The 22,524-nt window shown below is 37.0% G+C and overlaps 1 protein-coding gene across 1 annotated transcript in view; it reads right to left on the reverse strand.

The window, feature by feature from the left end:
- HEATR5B (HEAT repeat containing 5B) overlaps nt 1–22,524 on the reverse strand; it is a 52,632-nt gene that overhangs the window by 26,796 nt on the left and 3,312 nt on the right. The window contains exons 2-21 of the mRNA XM_081331318.1: nt 21,832–21,998; nt 21,074–21,285; nt 20,414–20,522; nt 19,286–19,435; nt 17,814–17,985; nt 17,392–17,549; nt 16,294–16,543; nt 15,533–15,688; nt 14,324–14,574; nt 13,196–13,307; nt 12,484–12,636; nt 11,218–11,317; nt 10,643–10,752; nt 10,057–10,220; nt 8,434–8,609; nt 6,830–6,935; nt 6,113–6,303; nt 3,989–4,148; nt 2,734–2,923; nt 277–446 (exon numbers count right to left, since the gene is read on the reverse strand). Coding sequence (XP_081187444.1) covers nt 277–446; nt 2,734–2,923; nt 3,989–4,148; nt 6,113–6,303; nt 6,830–6,935; nt 8,434–8,609; nt 10,057–10,220; nt 10,643–10,752; nt 11,218–11,317; nt 12,484–12,636; nt 13,196–13,307; nt 14,324–14,574; nt 15,533–15,688; nt 16,294–16,543; nt 17,392–17,549; nt 17,814–17,985; nt 19,286–19,435; nt 20,414–20,522; nt 21,074–21,285; nt 21,832–21,957 — 3,216 coding nt within the window. The 5' untranslated portion in view covers nt 21,958–21,998. The remainder of the gene's footprint in view (nt 1–276; nt 447–2,733; nt 2,924–3,988; nt 4,149–6,112; nt 6,304–6,829; nt 6,936–8,433; nt 8,610–10,056; nt 10,221–10,642; nt 10,753–11,217; nt 11,318–12,483; nt 12,637–13,195; nt 13,308–14,323; nt 14,575–15,532; nt 15,689–16,293; nt 16,544–17,391; nt 17,550–17,813; nt 17,986–19,285; nt 19,436–20,413; nt 20,523–21,073; nt 21,286–21,831; nt 21,999–22,524) is intronic.

Consider the following 22,524-nt stretch of genomic DNA (forward strand, 5'->3'; position numbering starts at 1 on the left):
CATTGGGGGACACTATTTTGGGATATAAGAGCCATGGTGACGCAATACTGCAAGCTACTTCTGCTGACTGCCAGTGCTACGTTTGGCAGTTCAATTCTCACTGGCTCAAGTTTGACTCAGCCTTCCATCTTTCCAAAGTCGGTAAAATGAGGACCCAGATTGTTGCGGGGTAATATGCTGACTCTGCAAACCACTTAGAGGGGGCTGTAAAGCACTGTGAAGCAGTATATAAGTCTAAGTGCTATTGGTATTGCTCGGAAGTACAAAGATACTTACACAAAGACTGGGAACAAGACTGGAAAGGTTAACATGTCGTGGTGCAAACATGTGAAGTTGCTGGAGACAGGAAATGGCAGCTGCTTGAACAAGAGAGTCCGAATGATCTTGTGTAATTGCACATCCCACCAGACATGAGGAACGGATGGTAGAAATAGTAGCTCCATTACCTATCAAAATTAACATTTTTAAATCAACCTTTATAAATTGTGAAATGAAAGACAGCCAAATAAGTATCTTGCAATTTAATACCCAAGAAAAGTACAATCCTTTAAGGCAGGGATCCCCAACCCCCGGGCCGTGGACCAGTACCGGGCCGCGGCATGCCAGCAACCAGTCCGCACAAACAAGGAAAGCCCCATCCACAGGATGCAGGCAGCAACAAAACCATGCCCCCTCTGGCCCGTGGAAAAACCTCCTCTCCACGTAACTGGTCCCTAGTGCCCGAACTGTTGGGGACCTCTGCTTTAAGGAAATAAAAGGACTCAACTTAGGATATTCACCACATACTAAATAATAAACTTTTGAACATTTTCTCCCACCATCAGAATCCTATAAGATGCCTATTATTATATGTTTAAGTTCCTATAGTGTTGAAGATCTATTCTTTCGGATTTTCTCTGTATATTATGGATACATTTTATTTCGTTCCTTTTCCTGCCAACCTATCTACTAATGAATACTAGAGAACATGTGAACTTTGGCTCATTATTTCAGAGATATTTCCTTATCTAAAGAGAGAAATAGAATGACCACCGGAAAGGGGGGAAACAGTGAGAGTGGGAGCAACTTCTGACTTCTGGCAGGAAGCATTGGAAATCACAATCAAATGAGTTGGCTTACTACAACAATATAGCACCATAGCAGCTTTTAATGAAGCAGCCTCAAATTTGTCAAATTTCAATCTCATGGGAATCAAGGTCCTGGATTTTGGATGCATTATGTAAGTTATCCCATTTGAGGTATGTTAATTAAAAAACTATTGCACTCTGAGGCACCATTTCCCCAACTGAAGGTTACAATCAGGCACATGAGTGTTAGGGTGCATAAATATGTTTGCACAGTTTTACTTCGTTTTAATCATTTCACTGTATACCATGCAGCTTATGCAAAACAGTCTAACAATATCTTAAATAATAAACTGAGCTGCGAAAGAAAGGAACTGAACTCTATAATATAATTTCTGAGGGGTATTCTCCTTAAGACACATTTCAGATGGTATGAAACCTTAAAGAAAAATCTCTGATAAGAATTATTGAAAGATCAAGATGAATTCTCAGAATTTTGCTCAGAAAATGACCAGGACCCGAGGCAGTTCAAGAATCACTAGTATGGTGTGTCATAAAACCAGCCTAGAAACAACTGCATCTACATACAATTACAGTTAGATAATCTGGATTAGGACGCTGAGCTTGTCGATCAGATGGTCGGCAGTTTGGCAGGTCGAATCCCGAGTGCCGCGTAACAGAGTGAGCGCCTGTTACTTGTCCCAGCTTCTGCCAACCTAGCAGTGTGAAAGCACGTAAAAATGCAAGTAGAAAAATAGGGACCACTACGGTGGGAAGTTAACAGCGTTCCGTGCGCCTTTGGCGTCTAGTCATGCCGGCCACATGACCACGGAGACGTCCTCCGACAAGCGCTGGCTCTTCGGCTTTGAAACGGAGATAAGCACCGGCCCCTAGAGTCGGAAACGACTAGCACGCACGTGCGGGGGAACCTTTACCTTTACCTAATCTGGATTGAAGAGCCAGTTTGGTGTAGTGGTTAAAGTGTCAAGCTAGAAATCAGGAGGCAGTGAGTTATAGTCCCACCGTAGGCACAAAGCAGCAGTGATCTTGGGCTAGCTAGGCACTTTTCCCAGCCCTAGGAAAAAGGCAATGTCAAACCACTTCTGAAAAACCTGGCCAAGAAAACTGCAAGGACTTGTCCAGACAGAGTCTGAGAATCAGATGTTCTTAGATATAATGTAAAGTACATAGTACACATAACACAGAATAAGATTAGAGTAAAAGAAAAAAGAAAAACAGAAGAAAAATAGTAAACTTGCCTCTCACTTTGGATTTAAAGCCAAAAGAGTGTCTTGGAACAAACATTTGTTGGCACCTCCTCACTTCTAGAATCACAATAACCACCTGGGATCAAGAAAGTACCTGTTGGAGTTTAAGAAGGTACCAACAGTGTGGAAACATATGTCTGGGAATGGTTGTAGGTGCACTGTTAGTACCTTTTTAACTTAAACACTTATTTTCCAGGGATCATGCTTCTGCCATGCAATCTCAGGAAAATTAGTAGCTTTGTTAAGGATGTGCCAAGAAGAGCAGCACACATGCTCACGTCTGCTTTGAAGAACCTTTTTTGGTTTTGGATCCAAAGCACTGTACCTTTGTATTAAATCACATGCAGTGTAATATGCATAAAATTATAGGGAAGGTCCAATGCTTTTGTTTTCATACTAACCTTGAAGCTCAGGACCCACAGTAGTTATTATAGCACCTAGACATCGACCCAAACATTGGTGAACTTCTGTATGGGAGGGAGGCACTGTCAGAAGTAAGGTAAGGACCAAAGATAGGGTAGGCTCCACATAACCACGATACATTGGTCCGCTGGAATCCACTATCAGAGCAAGTGAATGGAGAGACCATGTCTAGAAGAAGAATGAATAATTTAATCATATGCTTTCATCTGATTTAGGATCATTAAAAGGCTACAACTATAGGTTGTCTTCTACTTACAATCACTCCATTTAGTGACCCTTCGAAGTTACAACGGCACTGGAAAAAAGTGACTTCTGACCTTTTTTCTCACTCACAACCATTGCAGCATCCCCAGGGTCACATGATCAAAATTCACTTGGCAACTGGCATGTATTTATGATGGTAGCACTGTCCTGGGGTCATGTGATCACCATTTGTAACCTTCCCAGCTGGCTTCCGGCAAGCCAAATCAATTGGGGAAGCCGAATTTCCTTAACAATTGCACAATTCACTTAACAATGGCAGTGATTTGCTAAGAACTGTGGCAAAAAGGTTATAAAAAGAGGCACAACTCATTCAACCACTGCCTCACTTAGCAACAGAAATTTTGGGCTGAACTGTGGTCCTAAGTTGAGGATATCTGTATAACAAATGGATTATCAAATTATATACTAACTTCATTAACATCTCTCTCTAGATTGGGAACTGTACAGGAACTGCCTATTATAATGATAATTAAAGAAACGTAAATGTCCCTATGCCTCACAAAACAAAAGCAAGCAGACTAACAAATATAATTTATGATTTCTAGCTGACAGTTCTCTAACACACACATAATAAGTTTTTTTTAAAATTCAGCTGTTTACAAAAAGGATAAGGAATAAAGATTTTAAAGCAAGAAGTCTGCCTTATTATGTTAAAAATATACTGCTCAAAAAAATAAAGGGAACACTTAAACAACACAATGTACTGTATTTAATAGTAGGATGTCTTATCTTGTGTTCCTTTATTTTTTTGAGCAGTATATTTTATTACAATAAGAGTCATGCTAACTTTAATGACTGGATTCGCTGAAGCAAGTTTGCAGAAAACCCAAAAGGTCATGCTTCTTAAATGAATAACAGACTATACACTTGTGCGAAGTCCAAAACATATCTGAATATTTTTCAAAGCGTGGATATTATATTCCTATCATGTACGTTCATATAACGTATATTAATATATATTAATTTTACCTGAACTTCAGGAGAGGTTCCATCTTGTGCTAGCGCTAACAGAATGCTGACACTGGTTTTCAAATGCTGCCCAGAACCTATTCCACCAACATAGCGATGCAGACACCCAAGGGCCAAAGAGTGGCCAGTTCTTGAAACAACATCTCTAGCAGATTTCAACCTGCCAATATTTTTTTTAAAAAAAATCATTTAAGTCCATTATTTTAAACAAAATTTTATAATTAAATTGTCTATACTTCTAAATACCTCCATTTCCCCATTAAAAACATACTTTTAAAAATTCCAACTTTTTCACATATATAAAAATGTTCCATATTGTAATGTTAAACCTAACAAATGTTATAATTATTTAAATCATTTAGAATACACAAATCCCTTATTTTTCTACAACCATGAATTGATATAAAATAAATACAATTAAAAGAACTGTAACTCTGGCGCCACAAACCCTCTCTTTAAGTTGATTTTCTTCCTTTGATTCCACACGATTCCAAAACCTTTACAATACTTAGAACCCAAAGCCAATCAAGTTATCTTGACACCATAATTAGCCATGTATTTTGCACACACTTCCTTTCGGGCGGAAAAAAAATGAAATAAACTTGCATTTTTGTATTCTTTTTCAAAGTAAGATCCACTGAACTGAAAAGTATTTACACCTTCTGAATTTGTTTTGGGTTATGTGGCGATAATCTTGGAAGAAAGCAGCAGCAGAGGTTACCACAGAATCTCTTTGTCTAAGGTGCTCAAGTTGTGCTAAGGTATCTCTTGTACCAAGGCGCCAGCTCTGGCTACTGCCAGAGGGGCTATAACTTCTCTTCATTGAATGGATAATGTCTGCTTTCAAACACGTACCACTGCTTGACATGGGACATTTGCATCTGAGTCCACAATTCAAACAACAAGGACTTTTAGTCAAGCAGTTAGGTAGGAACTGTAACGGGAGGAGGGCTGGATCTCATCTAATATTCCCTCCTCATCCACTTCCGAGCAATCATTCGGCCTCTACTAATTGAGGATCCAGAACCACAGCCTTGCCGGTTGCCACTCATCCTCCTAAATTCTATCCCTAAATGGCAGTAGCGGGTGAGAGAAGGGGGACAAAAACTGCACAGCATCATAGCAAGCCTCCCTTGGCACAGAGGCCATACTTCTTTTTAATCAACAAACTAAGGAAGTAATACTGATCAGCTTCATTTATGTGCCTTCTTACAGCCGAATTTTTCCAGTTATAGTTTATTCAGCCAAAATTATTGTGATATTATTGTTATAAACAGTTCATGTATTAGCGGTTTTGAATATTCACAACTGTTACATGTAGACAACATTCGGGCATACAAATAAAAGATCTTCACACGTCCACATTTTGGCTTCCATTTTATTTCTTTATGTGTGTACAGAATGCAGATGGGCTTTTACGTATCTGCAAAGCACGTCTTTCTTTTTCAGAATAGAGTTAGATTGTCTGCATAGTATATTTGTTACTTTTTCTCACTTGGTTATAACAGATCTTGCTGGATCAGCCTGACTACAAGGTTCTGAGTGGCTACGCTGCTTTCTTCTCAAGAGCAAATTAGTTGGCTGGTGATGAAGAATGTTGCCTTCTTCATGCCAAATGTCTCATGCTAGTTTCTTCATTTTACATGGTTTTCAGTGTCATAAGAACCTCTTAATTGGGTTTAATATGGCTGCTGGAGAGTGCTTATGCTCCAATGGGATTGGGCTGAGGTAGTTTTTTTTTTAAGCCTTAGAACAGGGGTCTTCAAACTTGGGCCTTTTATGACTTATGGACTTCAACTCCCAGAACACCTCAGCACCCCTGCCTTAGAATAAACTACTAATGACAGAAGCTGGTACTGCTCTTGCAAGCAGGAAGAACACAGCCTCTCTTGGCTGAGGAAAATGAGCACAGACTCCACAATCTCATTATTCGTGGTTTCATTATTCATGGTTTTATGAATGGTTTGGAACAGAACCACTACAAATAATAAGAGTCATATATAGTTTGTATATTTTTCATATGTTGTACAAAAGAAGACAATTTTAAACAATAAACAAACAAGCCCAAACCGAAGTAGTATTTAACACAGTTCTTGTTTTACTTAAGGTAAAATTACAACATACTTATCAAAGCTGTACTGAGCCATCCTGGCAATGAAAGTTGCTTCCCCAACCACCTGTGCCATTCTGCCCAGAGCTTCTCCTGCAGCACATCTCAAAATAGGATTGGGGTTGTCAAGTGCTCCCATTACAAGAGTCAAAGCAGACTTGCGGACTTCTTCTGGTCCTAAGGTACTTTTGTTCTCAGCCAAGCCCTTTTACAAAAGGTAATACTTTAAAACATTATCTAGAACGTATTTAAAGCAGTCATTGATTACTTTAAGAAAATACATTATGAATGCGCTCTGATATACTTGCTTTTCAGCATCTTCCAAATCATTTTAATTATAAAATTATTGTTATGTGTTCACTTTACAATCCACCTTTCTACCTAAAGGGCACTCAAGTCAAGTAACAATAAAACCATTGTTTAAAATGTGATAAAATTATTAAAATCACTGTGTGCTAATTAAACTAAAAAGGCCTAGCTCAGGGGTCTTCAAACTTGGCCCTTTTATGATTTGTGGACTTCAACTCCCAGAATTCCTCAGCCAGCATGCCTGGCTGAGGAATTCTGGGAGTTGAAGTCCACAAGTCATAAAGGGGTCAAGTTTGAAGACCCCTCGCCTAGCTGAAGCAACAAGTCTCTTACTAAAAATCAACAAAGCAGGAAAAGTTCCTAAGAGGCCATTCCACTGCTTGAGAGCAACACTATAGTTTCATCTTTTGAAGCAGATTTACCTTTAGTGCACTGAGAACAGCAGTAAAAATATTAAGCTGCACTGCTTGTTGACGAACACCTTTTGCCTGTTTGATGCATTCTGCAAAATGATCCAACATCTGTAGCCTGAAAATAGAAATATAATGAGGAAACTAGCATTCAAATAGCAACCATCCACATTCCAGTAGTAATGGTTGCTAAATATCTTGACACTTTAAAGCAGCTTTTGTCAGATATGAATTAATGTAATTAGAATTAACTCTGAAGTTTATTTTGTTTACTTCTAAAAATCTAGTACTGCCGAGATTCACTGCAGCTATGATGAAACTTGGTTTATTTAATCCAGAATGGCATAATCACTTTGAAGTTTCTTGGAAATAAATGAATATACTTTAACTTATTGCTGAACAACTTAAAGTAGCTCTTGCACTGAAATTATCATTTAATTAATTCTTTTTCCTATAGCGTGATATTTTAAGTGTGCGAGTGGTGGGGGGATATTTTGTCTTTCATTTATTCAAAGGAACCTTATGAGTCGCATTCATTGTACAATGAGGAGAGGAAAAAAGTTGTTTCTCTTTAGTTTTATCAGTAAATGTCTCCTGAGTGCTTCATTATACAACCACCCTCACAAAGGATACTGGTATTTCTCTTATCTTTTAACTATACTAGTGGTCTCTTTTTCTTCCATCCCACTTTAGCTGCCTTTCTCCTCATCTACCTCCATCACCATCCCCTACAGTTCCCCCAAATTCTCTTAGATTTCTAGTTGCCTTCCATATTTAGAAGTATCCATATAATTCTTTAACTTCATCAGTATGAACTTTAAGTCATACTGGCTAGCAATTCTGGGTATTACAGTCCTAATGCATCTGGAGGGCATCAGGTTGGGAAAGAATGCTTTAGCCCCTTTTGAGGAAATATGCACACTGATAACATGTGGAAACTAACAGTTGCATTGGAAATAAATGTAAGGTCAGAGAATTTCTAGATAAAAATTACCTTTGAATGTCAAATAAGATGGAACTCCTGCTCATTATAGCCATTTTGTCATATTTAGATCAGGGGTGTCAAACTCAATTTCATTGAGGGCCGTATTAGCATTGCGGTTGCCCTTGGGGCTGGGTGGGTATAGCCAGGGTGGGCATGGCCTACTGGGTGGGCGTGGCTAGAGTGCGTATGGCCTACTGGGTGGGCGTGGCCAGCTCTACATCGTTCGCATCAAGGGTGCCTATGAGGGCCTGGGCAGGAGTGGGACAGATGTGAGGGTCTCTGGCAGAAGGAGGGTCTCTGGGCCAGGGCCAAGGCAGTGGGGGCCGTTCCCTCACTGTTTCCAGGATGGCTTCACGGGCCACATGAAACCACTTCGCGGGCCGGATCCGGCCCCCGAGCCTTGTGTTTGACATGTCTGCATTTAGATAATTAGTATGCTAATCAAATAGTCTTGAAAATAACATAAAAGGCACTTCCACTAGCTTCCTCCAAAAGATAAGTTGTAACATTTGAAAAATTACAAAAATGAAAAAAGGATAACTTATCTTTATATATGATTCTCATTTTGATATTACTGAATGAAAGAACACCTTGATGAGGCATAGAAGGGTTAGCTTTTATTATAACAAACCTGTGTTTGTAGGACACATGAGGAAAAACAACTCCAAAGAGAGCCACTGAGGCATCAATGACCGATACTCCCAATGGAAGAGGACCTGGCACTGCTTCTCCAGCTGGGATGCGCAAGTAAATGGAGGAAGGATCGTGTTCTAGGGCACCACTACCTGAGGCACTGTTGGGCTGGAGCTGTAAAGCATCAGCACATTTGAAATCAGAGACATGTATTTTTTTATCCCATAATATTTCATATCAGCTAAAAAATGTTGTCCTAGTTAAAAGAGTACTCTATGGGGCCTATACAATGTATTTTCAGTTTTTGCAGAACAATTATATCCTCAAATAAGTATATCTGCTATTCATTACCATTTTTCATTATCAGAGAATCAGGCTGCTGGTAGGGGCCTTGGAGTACTTTTAGCCAATCCCCTACAGAATACAGGAATCCTGATACCATTGTGAACAAATAGATGTCTAGTCTTTTCTTGAACACCTCCAGTGATGCAGCACTCACAACTTCAGGAGTCAGGCTGTTCCACTGTTTAATAGCTCCCAAAGTCAGGAAATTCCTTCTTAGTTCAAGTTTAGATATCTCATTGTAAAGCTTCTACCCACCGGTTCTTGTCTTATGCTTAGGTTTTTAGTTGTGTATAGTGTGCACTGTGGACAGCACTTAATTTTGTTGTCAGTTATGCAATGACAATAAAGATATTCTATTCTGTTCTGTTCTATTCTATTCTATACAATATACTTTAGGGTCAGACAAATATTCCTATGCATTTAAAGGCAACTTGCTAGAAATCATTTCCAATTTCTTATACGTTGCCTTAACATATTGCAAGCCAGGTGTTGCACTGTATTTCAGCTCCTACTAAAAGTACTGCTGTAGGGAACTTGAAGCAGGAGCCTTTAGTGATATTGGGAATTATACTGTATACACTATGTCTAATTTCTGCCTCTCTAAGGACCCAGATGTGGGATTGTCAGTGGCAGTCTCTACACTTTATAAGAAGGTATTTTTGCAAGCAGCATCAAATGAATGAGGAGGAAAAGATGCCCATCACTTCAAAAGTATGGATTTTCTCAAACGTTAATAACAATATGATTTTCTCCAATATTTCCTCTAATATACTAGTCCATATTCCCCAAAGCAGAAGTGAAAGCTGCATGGTGAAATAAATGGGTTAAATATGACTATATCAGCCATGGGGGACTATTGCTCTTCAAATATTGCTTTACTAATATTCCCATATTAGACAAGGCTATGGAGAACTGGGCTCAATACATCAGGAGTCTCAAAAAATTCTTTTCATTTCTTTCATATTCTTAAGTTTTACTTAGTTTATTCTTAGTTTCTGGAAACTGATGGAGCAACTCTGTAAGGATTGAATGCAGAACCTATTTTATTTGGGGGAGGCTCCATTTCGGTATCAAATGCCCATCCAGCCATCCAAGTTCACCTTTAGTAAATAAACAGTTTCCCTAATGAATTTATGGCTTGACGATCTGACTAAGATTTAATATGCTAATATGGAAAAAACCACAGAAAATGTTTAATTTATTTGTTATACGCATAACAAGTGTGTAATTAAAAACAATTGACACTTGGAAAGGATTTGAAAACAAGATTGGATACCTGATCTTCAATTGATTTATGGTCTGTTTCTTGCAGCCAGGAGCCAAGAAGAACACTGTCATCATAGTGGCAAAGTGATCTAAGCAGGGAGGTGGTTGTATTAGCAGAATTGTCTGTTAGAGTAAATTCTGCCACCAGCTCCCGAAGAAGTGGGTTAAAAGACCCTAGAGCAAAACAATAAAATACAGTTTTCACACAGGCCGTTAAAACAACAAGCATCACACGATTCAGCCTAGTTTTCAAACAAGAAAACCAGAACGAATAATATTCTGATCACGTGAAATCCCATGGCAAAATACTGTTGTTACTGAAGCTTCAGAAGCTTTGTATGATGAACAATTCCCCCCTAATATTTCTATGATTACAGGGTCATTATTTGAACACAAGTCCGAGAAAGTTGCAGGAAATGTTATCTGAGAGTAGTGCTACTATGTATGAAAGTGAGCATATGGGAGCACAGAGTTCTCCTGCTGAACTTTCTGTCATTTAAAAAATAGAGAAATAAAATGTTTACAAAGCTTCTACCTCATATTAAAGTGGTGTATTTAAGAACAGGGGAAATAGTGGGGGGAAAAGTGAATTTTACCTTCATATGTTTTTGGTGGTAACAAAGCCAAAATGTCATAAAGCCTTAATCGAACCATTGCTGCACTTGCCTTCAGATGTGCTCCATGGGCTTTAATTACAGAAGGAATGCTACCATGTTAAAAAAAAAACATAAAAGTTACTATTACTTCAAAAGGCTATTTAACTTATACTGTAGATACAGAATACTGGGAGTAAAAGCACCTTTTCCCTTATAAATTTTGGAAGATGTATGCCAATAGGGGAACATGTTATTTTGCCCCTTGAAATTACAGAGGGAAAATTGGTGAGATCACAAGATATTGAGAGAGAACGCAGGGTATTAATGAACTTGTTCTATGTTCATCACCCATATGTATATGAGCTCTCTTTCACATGAATTTATTACAATTTAGCCATCCACATCCACATATCCATCTGGGGAGGGGGAAAAATAAAAAAGATTAACAGAGGAGGAGAGAGGTTGATTAGTGGTTGTAATAAGAAATCAGATCACAGATTGTGTTCTATTAGTGATTAGGCAGACAAATTGATTTTAAAAGAAAACTAGTTTCAATTTCTAAGAAACATACTCACTGAGACATCATTGTCATAGCACATTCAATGGGTGTCATCAATTTTCGAATAACATCTTCTGTTAGAAGTTCAGGGCAGTGGGCAACAAAACTCCTCATAGCTAGCAACAAACAAAAATAGCAGAAATGATAGCTTTAAAAAATCAGTGCAAACATATCCATCAAATATATAATGCAATGGACAGCTGAATTGACATATGGTCAAAATAAAATTATTGAGGGGAAGAAAAGACATACAGAAGAGCGATGCAATGGTTAGAATGCAGTACTGCAGGCTAACTCTGCATTCCAGGAATTCAATTCAGACCACCTCAAGGTTGGCTCAACCTTCCATCCTTCCGAGGTCAGTAAAATGAGGACCCAGATTGTTCGGGGCAATACGCTGACTCTGTAAACTGCTTAGAGAGGGTTGCAAAGCACTGTGAAGCATTTATATAAATCTAAGTGCTATTGCTCTATGTCATTCTCTCTTTCTCTCTCTCAGAAACAGGGCTCTCTGCTCAAACTACAGCTTTCCACTAAAAAAGAAAAGCTAAACTGGCTACACACAAACACACATATTGTCATGTTTCCGATAGATGAGACCAGAACTCCAAGGCAAAAGGTTTCCTTAAAGAACATATTTATTGGCTACAAAGTATTGGCATGATCAAAAGTGAAACCAAGACTGAAATTCCCTCCCAACTGTTACAAAGTTGAACTTCCCACCCAGTAGTATGTCATAAATCACATTCCCCAATAAATTACTTTGGCGGGCTTTCTAACAGAAAGCTCAGCCTGCCAAAACCCAAGCAGCAATGAAATTGGTTCCCACAGGACAACTTATTGTTATCTCTACCATTAAAACATTCCCCCTCCCAACTGTGGCAACTGAAAACGAAGTTGCAGCATTGACACATACATAATATGGTCACCTAACAAATATAGTGCTCAATTCAATTTTATTTGTATCCTGTAAAAAAAAATTTAAGAACATCCTATCCTACTCCTATCCATACTCTTATACTAGCATATTCCAAACATGGATATGGTGGAATACAATCCGGCTGCATTTTTGCAAATATATTCTTAATATTTTGCATTTCAATGGTCATAACATAGGTGTATCAGTTTTTCCTCCACTTTGTCACAAGGAATCAACATCTAAAGATTACTCAGAATAGAGTTTTTCAGTCCTTTTGATTCTAGCTGATTATTTTATTCATAAAATATAGTTAGGCTGGCTGAAATAGTCCTGGACAAGGTACTGTATATTTGAGATTCATACCACAGAGAGCTCCTGCGCGTCCTTCCAGCGTTACTTGCCATGTAAAGGAATCTCCACGAGCTTTTTCAGCTTCTAATTCCTTTAGCGAACGGGGAAACACATTTCGCCACAGTAATAACATTTTAGGAAGATGGTAACGGACGACTGAAGGACCTACCAGGAACACAAATGATACTGGGGCTTAATAAATCTTCATGAAAGAGAAAGCCAAAGAATTCTAAACAGGCTTCAATGCTATTTGTAGATGGCATTTTCAAAAACTGACTTTATATTTTATATGCCACTTTGACAAATTTTAATTAAAATAGAATTATCTATTAAAATAAATAACTTGCAGAGTACGTTTAGGAATCTTACTGTAATTATAATTGATTTTAAGGTTACAGAAATATTTATACCTTTATAAATACGGCTACATATTAATAACATTAAAAGATTCAAATTAACTAAAGCTAACTTTAATATTCTGTTATCATTCAATGTGCTAATTGTAATTTAATACTCCTAACTACTGATCAGAGTATATTTCTACCTAGACTTTTACTTCACAACAAAAGTAATCTGGCAAGGCAACTGCACTTTCAAAATAATCTGGATTTTGGTAGCAACAGCAGAACCTGATAAAGTTTAGTATTAGAGAGATATTGACAATCTTGCTGCTAAGTGCAATTCAGACTGTGTTGCTAAAATGAAGGAATGTGTGCATACACACCTAAAGTCATTAGAGCACCTAGCAAAAGCCACCCAGCTTGGGTTCGCTGTAAGGACAGCCTGCTATTTTGTGCAGCAGTCCGCAAGAGATCCTCAGCAATGCTAACAACCATCTAAAATAAAGGGAAAATCAACTTAGAAGTGAACCAGAAAGCATCTTAATAAAACTCATAACCTAACATTAATACAGGATAGAAAATAAAAACTTCATTTAATATCAAGTTCATTATTATTCAAGTTATTTTTCCTTTAAACAGTAAAATGAAGAAGTCAAACAAAAGAAGGGGTTGAAGGTCTCAGTAGGGGATGGTTGAGACTCAGGGCAGGCAAACTAAAAGATTACTAAAGAAAACAAATCAAGATATGGAAAGTGATAAGAGAAATGCCCTGAAAAGAGCAAAAAAAAAAAAAGAGGAAATGCTCGAACATCAAATGAAATTTGTTTCTATTGTTGTGATGATAAAGGTATTTATCCAGGAATAAGCATTATTATGTAATAAAAAATGAGCATGAGAGTATAAAACCCCTAGAGCAGGGGTAGGCAACCTTGGCTCTTTTATGACTCATGGACTTTAACAGTTGAAGTCCACGAGTCATAAAAGAGCCAAGGTTGCCTACCCCTGCCCTAGAGCCATTTAAGAGGTCAGACTAAAAAGAAGCAACTTGAGTTTCTTATAACTAGGAAGGAGCAATCATAGTTTCAAAATGGATGCTTCCTAGTTTTGGAGCATAACAGTGTTTATACAAAGGCATTTCCTTTTTGACATGGCTGACGTACCTCAGGTTCACAGAGAAGTACATGTTCCTTGGTAGCTACAGCTTGAGCTTTTCAGACTTTAAACCTTGAATATAACTGGGAAACTAACATTCGGTAAAGCAAATCTTTGAATGCAATTTCTTTGGAATATACCAGGGGTAGGCAACCTTGGCTCTTTTATGACTCGTGGACTTCAACTCCCAGAATTCCTGAGCCAGCGGAATTCTGGGAGTTGAAGTCCACGAGTCATAAAAGAGCCAAGGTTGCCAACCCCTGGAATATACCATTAAATAGCTCATGTTGCTTTGTGACAGCCTCCTTCTCTACCCCGGTGTTAGACAAAACAATGCAGACATGTATTAATAATCTCACCTTTCCTTTGGCATGAGGGATGCCTAGAGAACACTGATGAACTCCACCTAACAAAGCAGCCATGGCGAAGCTGTACCCACTAACAGCTTCTGGGGAGGTCTTCAGGTTGTTAAGCCTTTCTGCACACCGGTCCAATAACGGAGTCAACTGGAAAGGCAAAGCTACAGCCACACAGCGCAAACACCATGCAGCAGCAAGTCGAGCAGCCATACTAGGATGGAGAAGAACTGAAGTAACCGTCTCAAGCAATCCTGAAAACAAACCAGAGAAGAGAATATTTTGAGGAAACTACCAAAACATTTATTTGTAGTAGATTTGGTCAAAGAAAGAAGTTGAAATGATGTAAAACTTTCACACTGGGTAGCAAAAGAATTCAAGGCTATCTATTTTTGATGTTTTTATTTTTTTTAAGTCTTAAAAACATCAAGAAGCATTTAACACAAAGCACTCTTTGGGTGCCAAATTCAGATTCAATGGCTATAATCTATTCTGGAAAATACGCTTTTTCTGCCTTGGTGGTTCACTAGCATGATAATTTTTCTTTTTATGTAGGAAACAATTTTAATGAACCACCCAGATTTCTGATCAATATATGTACTATGTATTATCTAGATTTCTATGGTCGCCTTTCCCACCATAGCAACTCTGGACATTGAATTAAGCTAAAAATAGAAAATACAATTCTTTTTTAAAAAAACCACTATTAAATGGCTGAGGATAAAAAAGCCAAAAATCACACCAAATCCCAAGTCTCTGTTATGCTTTATATTTTCACCTTTATGCTTTATTCTTTATGCTTCATCTTTCTGATTAGGCTGATAAATAAAACAAGTAACATCAATAAAATCAATATTTTAGTTTTTTATTATTTTGATTATATTACATTCTTAAATCTGTAAATATTATATCACTTTCATAGTATTAACTGCCCTGATGCCTTAGAAAGGCGGGAAACTGAACTTTTAAATAAACAAAACAAACAAAACTGTATTGGTAATCATCTATTCTATCCACTTAATCAACTAAACCTCCCATCACTTGGATGAAAACTAGAAAAGTCCCAAACATCTCATTTTCACTGGTACTTAGGTTTACATTTCACATCAGTATTGCATTACGTACATAATTAAATGGTTGAAATAAATAAATAAACAAATAAATTTATTAAATATTCTTAGTGTGTATAGCATGGCAATCTGAATGATTTACCTATAGAAGGTTCCTGTATAAGTGGTGATGCAGTAGCATTCAGGCTTTGAACTAAACTTCCCAGCTCTTGAAGAGCACAAACCATTACATGCTGACTTGCGGCAACTTCTGCTGCTCCTGATTTGTTTTCAATATTAGCATCGTTCACAACTGTTTCTGTCAAAGTAAATTAGAAAATGGTGAATAATCCAGCATTCTGTTACACTTAAAACATACTGCTTTGGACCGGGTTCCAAAAAAGTATTTCAGAGTGCACGAGGAAGATGCCTAGTAACAGAGCGGCTGACCCACCTTCCCTAACCCAAGTTCCAGAGATTTTCAAAATATAAGTATGAGATGGATGATACAGGGTGAGGAGGAGGAGGATGTGGAGCACGGTGGTGTGGGATGGGGGCGACATAGGCAGTGGGGCGCTACAATGTCCCTGCAGCCAGTTGTAAGGGTGAACAACCATGGGAATGCTGTAGTGGCCTTAACTTTGGGACTGAGTCACAAGTAGCTTTTGTGGGGGGGGGGGAATCCCCCGTGACTCTGATTATAAATCGAGGACTACCTGTACAGCATTATATTTTCACAGTCTTTATTCTTCAGGCACACAATTGTTGCAAATGATCTCATTTATATCATAACCACATAAGCCAGTGTCATAACACACGTAGCTCAATAAATTTGAAAACTAGCACCTCTTTATCCTAGAATTAAAAAGATTGGACAAGGATAGTAAAAACAATACATGCCTACACTAAGGTTTGCTCTCTTACCTACTGCCTTCATCTGTTTATCAATAGCCTGACAAATATCTTTAGCAGCAGCAATCTGTGCCTTCTCTCCCAATAAACTTCCTATTGTCGCTCTGAGGATAAACGAGACACATCTTCGAGAGTAGACAGCTTCTACATGAGTTTGAGTTGCACGAGGATGAGAAACCAAATCCACTACGTGTGACAAGAAAGTTGCAAAATTGCGTTCTAGCCACTGACCTCCTAGGGTTGTGACAAAGACAACATAGGCCTGAAAATTCAAAATTATTAAGTTACTTAAGGTATATGGGATTTGTACTCTGAATTTAAAATTCTATTTACACTTTTTACCTTCAATTCTCCAATATCCCCTATCCCACTCCTTAAAACCATAAAATGTTTGTTTCTGAAATGAAAATACCAGATCAGGCCCTCTAATATTACAATCACATAGGTTTATGAAGCTCAATAACACCTCAGCTATGATGAAAACTAATTATAATTTCTATAACTAGTTCTCATCATACAGCTTTTTAGTATAATAATAATGATAATATTGTGATCGTATATGACAATCTCACAGTATATGGCCTCAAGGTTGTTGGAAGCCCCCAAAAGTGGGGGCTTCCAACAATTTCTTGAACAGGACTGTCAAGAGTTTGAGCAAAAGAGTTTTTCTCAGGAACTTAACAAGCATCTTCATTTATCTACTAATGTAAGCTACTCAATTGTATAGCATATTATAGCTACATCCTGAAGGATGAGCCAGTAGCATTCCATGTGAGATTTTTATTCTTTAGCATAAACAAATAAGTAAATAAATTTTATTCACTGCCACTTGTTACTGCTGTTGAAAAGGCTCCACATTTCAAAAGAATTCTATCATTTGCCTTTTCAAGAAACAGCCCAATGCCCACTGGGCTTACTTGAACACTTCTTTGAATCTCATTATATACTTATCTGGCTGGAGCTGTAAGAATTTCAATGTAAAATAATGAAAAGCAATCATTATACGATTATTAGTAAATACATAACTAGTTTCTACAGTTCTATGAAACCTGGTTTTTTTTAGTTTGCCTGGTTGTGACGATACTTTAAAGCATTTTAAAATAAACATACCTGAGTAACCCCAACTCGTACTTCTCGATTAACAGATCCTCCTACTTTTAACATCTCTCCACCACTTTTTAAGAATCCAGATCCTCCTCGCAAAAAACCAGTAGCCATGAGTTCTAAAACCTCTTCTAATGTTGCTTTCTTCACATTCTGGCGCATCACTTAAAACAAATAAACAGAAAATTTTATTCAAAGGAATATTTTCAATCGGTTCTCGTTGTAGTTTTGAGATTTTGGTAAGTAATATGTCATGTTAAAGATACCAATGTCTTTACAGCCATGAAATTAATACAACATCTTCACCAAATTAAAAACTGTGAAAGTATAGGGTTTTTATCATTAACGATAAACATTTAGCTTATCAATGTGTCTATTGCTGAAAAACAAAATAATAATAAGGATATGAATAACTCAATGTATAATACCTGCTGCTTGCTTTGGTATCAATGCTGTAGCCATAACTGTCCCCAGAAGTTTGGATACTGCAACTCGTACGCCATAATTTGAGTTTTCCAGAGCCTTAAAACATAGAGTTGCTACATTTTCTAATTCTGTTGTCCACATAAATACAGCTTCATTTTGCAGTTCTAGCAGACACTACAAAAAAATTATCCCAAAACTGTTAATACTTTTAGAATGCTTATTTATTCATTCTTTAAAATCAGCCATCACAATTTTATTTATTTTTTTATTTTAATCCCATTTATATCCCGCCCTTCTCCGAAGACTCAGGGCGGCTTACAATTTAAGCACAAACCAATGTGCTTAGCAATAGCCTTCATTCTATGTATATGCCTGCTTATTAGGGCTTTCGCCCCCCAAGCGGCATTATTACAAAGTCAGTTTATTGCCCCCAACAATCTGGGTCCTCATTTTACCTACAATACCATCCCTTTAAAAAAAAAAGAATTGTAACTGGAAAAAGATAAAGTGGAATCTTTCTTCACTTTGCAAAGAGAGTTGTATATACTATATGCACAAAGAGTATAATCAAATTTGGAATTGGTGAAAGGAATGGAGCATTAAAAGTCCAAAATGCTTTCCCAATAGTTTTCAGTGTTAAAAAGTCTTGTGTAGTGTGGATTCCTTTTCCAGATATGTCAAAAAATAAAATCAGCTTTTGCTTGACACCAAACAACCTAAAGGGAAGAAACTAGATACAAAACTAGATACAAAAGACAAAAAAAAATATAGCAGCATTTTATCCCAGCAACAGGAATTTTGCCTTCAATCAGAATTGCGTAATTTATTTGATTTGCATATCAACTTTAATCCTTAATGTCAGAAATAAGACTGTGAATGTAAGAATGTGAATGTGAAGCTACGCACTTTCAGAAAGTGATTAAAAACTAAACTACTAGCATATCATGTACCTTTCCAGAAGAATATATAACACTGGTTGTCTGATTTCAGAGAAGGGTCCATATCTATACTAAGCTGTACAACAGACATGTCAAACACAAGGCCCGGGGGCCTGATTCAGCCCGCAAAGTGGTTTCATGTGGCCCGCGAAGCCATCCTGGAAACAGTGAGGGAACAGCCCCCACTGCCTTGGTCCTGGCCCAGAGACCCTCCTTCTGCCAGAGACCCTCAGATCTATCCCACTCCTGCCCAGGCCCCCATAGGCACCCTTGATGCGAACGATGTAGAGCTGGCCACGCCCACCCAGTAGGCCATATGCACTCTAGCCATGCCCACCCAGTAGGCCACGCCCACCCTGGCCATACCCACCCGGCCCCCTGAGGGCAACCGCAATGCTGATGCGGCCCTCAATGAAATTGAGTTTGACACCCCTGCTGTACAACATAAAAAGCACACTTAGAACACTAGATAATCTAGAAAATGCTATGAATAATGCAGTAATGTTTTTATCATTTAAAAAATCAAGCAAACTTACCTTTGCTACTGCACAGCGCACAGCCATAGCTCTGTCTGTCAGGAGAGACCGGGCATTCTTATAAATGTCACGGTGACAAGAAGCTGCTGCACTACCCAGGCCACTTAAGACTTTTTGTAAACTCATTAATATTTCACTCCTTCCCTGTGACTGCAAATCAGCAGAAGACATAAACATATTGTATTTTTACCAAAACCATGCTTCTCGTTTATTTAAACACAAGAAATATTGTAATGAAAAATATTCTTGTATCTCTATGTAAAAATGGAACTCTTCATCATAACAGTAAATATTATCTTTTAATATGGTATGAAGATCATAAACCTTATTCCTAAATATGTTGCTGAGGAATTCTATTCCAAAGTCATAATTTATAGAACATATACATCAACACTCATTCTTTTTCAAACATATATTACAATCTTTTATTTTATTTCACAAATACTTGACACATTTCACGCTTATTGAAAAAGATTATCATTTCTTCCAGCCATTCCCAAGGATTGAAAAATAAATAAATAGGAATTTGCTTTTAATTTTATTTTCAAAATTAAACTAAGAAACTATAAGGGGCAATTGATAGAGGAGGTAATTCTTATTCATCTCACAAGTTTTAGATCTGATGGAAACACGACTTCTCCAACACATATGAGAACCACTCCTTCTCTGTAGTTGTAGAGTATAAATTATTTTGTATACTATAGTACATAGTATGGATAATAGATGAATCTAGTCAAACAGTGCTTCAGCTCAGCTGTAAGTTTAGTTGGTTGCCTTTTAATAATGTGAACTAGCACTGAGATTCAATGCAACATTTCAAGCAGTAATTATGTTAATTACAAGACACATTTTTCTAACTGCTGAATATAACTCTATTTTTAGCTCACTACAACCTTGATAAGTACAAAGATTTTGCTGACATCTTAACATCAGGCAAATTTATTATGCTATAAGCTTTCATGAACCATATCACCCACTGAAGATCACAAAAACCTGACATAAGAATTTTGTTTTTATTTAGGTGGTCCAAAATTATTTTTCCTGTACAAGAAGATTAAAAGACTCTTAATTAAATAAATGAAAAGAGTACAAAAATTCAAATATTCTATGAACACTGCTGTTACTTACTTCAGCACTTTTCAAAGATTTTAAGAGATTGTTAACTGTTTCAGGAAAAGAACTGCCCAGCATTCTTCCCATTTTCTCATAAAATGCTCCAACACATGCCACTGCAGTACTACAAAAGGCAAGGGAATTTTGATAAGATAATTTCTAATTGTATAGTAATAGATTCAATAGGAAATCCCAAGTCTTCAGGTTAAACTTGAACTAATAAAAAATGATAATTTGGAAGAAGATAGCAAACCATTTCTCCACTCTTACTTAAAAATCATCTAATCACCACGAGTCAAACTCAGCTCAAAGGCATCTGTCTTTTAAATGGGAGCATCAAGCCAATATACTTTCAAGCAAAGTTGAACCTCTTCATATACTGGACAAACTTTAAATTCAAATAACCTAAATGTATAATACGATACTGCTATGATTTTACAGATAATCAGATTAGTAGTGAGGTAACAAGAAAACAGACGTAATCCAACTTTGACCTCGTGATTTAAAACTATTTGTTCTTCAAATATAATGTATCCACCAACAATCTGGCATATTTTAAGTATTTTACATGGATGCACACAATAATAAAATAAAATATGATCTTACATATTGGAAATATTCCCTGATACATTTCTGAAGTTGTGGATTTTTTTCTAGTAGGTAACATTTACTTACAGTTTTGTCAGTAAATAGGCAGAAGTATCATCTTTACTCCTGATGATATCATTACACTTATCAAGTGTTTGGAAGACAGTAAAAGTATCTCCTATGCTGTATAGAGCGGCAAGATTTTTAGCAAGTAATTTCCTTGTTGGTGGTCCAGGAGAAGTGCTGATAAGACCCGTTAGCTGTTCAACAAGCTTTTTTTGTTTTTCTTTTACATCTGTCTGTTAATGAAACAAATGAAAATCTTGTCCAGTGTTTATATGAAATCAATGAAGTTCATTATCACTTTGTTATGTCATATAAATGTTTATTTCAGATGTTCTCTAAAAGTTTATTTTTGTGTTTAAATATGAACATAAAATTAATGGCCATGAATTTAGACTAGAGGATTCATTAAATAAAGCTAAAAATACTTGCTACATTCTCAAGTTTATTTCCATTAATGCCTTAGGCATTTTTCAAAATAGAATAGAATAGAATAGTATAATAAACCTATGCAGCACAACAGAAAATGGAGTTTCTGTGTAAATATGCATTATCAAAATCATAAACAACCAAACAGTTCAAAATATTTCTGGCATGTCACTTTGGTCATATTACAGAAGAGTCATTAATACAAAAATTCAAAAATATTTCTGGCATGTCACTTTGGTCATATTACAGAAGAGTCATTAATACAAAAATAAAGGCTGAAAAAAATCTATTATCAAAGGTCAACTCAAACCATGAGATGGGTAACAAATTAAACAATAAAAATGAAATTATACCTTGTTAGCAGCTACAAGCACCTTCTCAAGAAACCGTAGCCATTCAAAGATAAAAACTGGTCGCTTTGCTTCAGTGATCTGAGCCAAAGCCTCTTCATTTAATAATAAACTATGAGCAAGTTCCATAGCTGGTTAAATTCTTTTTGCACAGAAGCTTCCCTTGTTTCCTGTTATACAAATAAATAGTAAAACAAAGAACAGTAGATTTAAAATATCCCACCTAAAATATTTATTTATTTATTTGATTTATATACCGCCCTTCTCCCGAAGGACTCAGGGCGGTGTACAGGGCAACAAAAATAAGAATACAGGATACAAGATTTAAAGTTAAATGATTGTGCCCAATGTAGTAGGTTAGTTAAAATAATGTTAGAACCCAAACCCATCAGGCCAGGCCGGCTTGTTCGAATAGATACGTTTTTAGATCACGCCGGAACCAGCATTTGAACCAGTTTATCTATTATTTTTACAGAACGTCTTTTATTAATTCAATCACCCACATATCTGCTACAAAGAACAGATTTTTTAAAATCTCTATCAAAGAGAGTGGAAGACCAATGATAATAATGTGAGTGATATGTGTGCATGCACACGTGTGCTAGTGTACACATATATGGAAACTGAATTATTACTGTGTTCAATCAGTGCATCTCATTAAGTCATTTAAAAACCTAGAAATATTTATTTGATTAA

The sequence above is a fragment of the Vipera berus genome, assembly GCF_964194415.1.
Source record: "Vipera berus genome assembly, chromosome: 1".
NCBI classification, from domain to species: Eukaryota; Metazoa; Chordata; class Lepidosauria; order Squamata; family Viperidae; genus Vipera; species Vipera berus.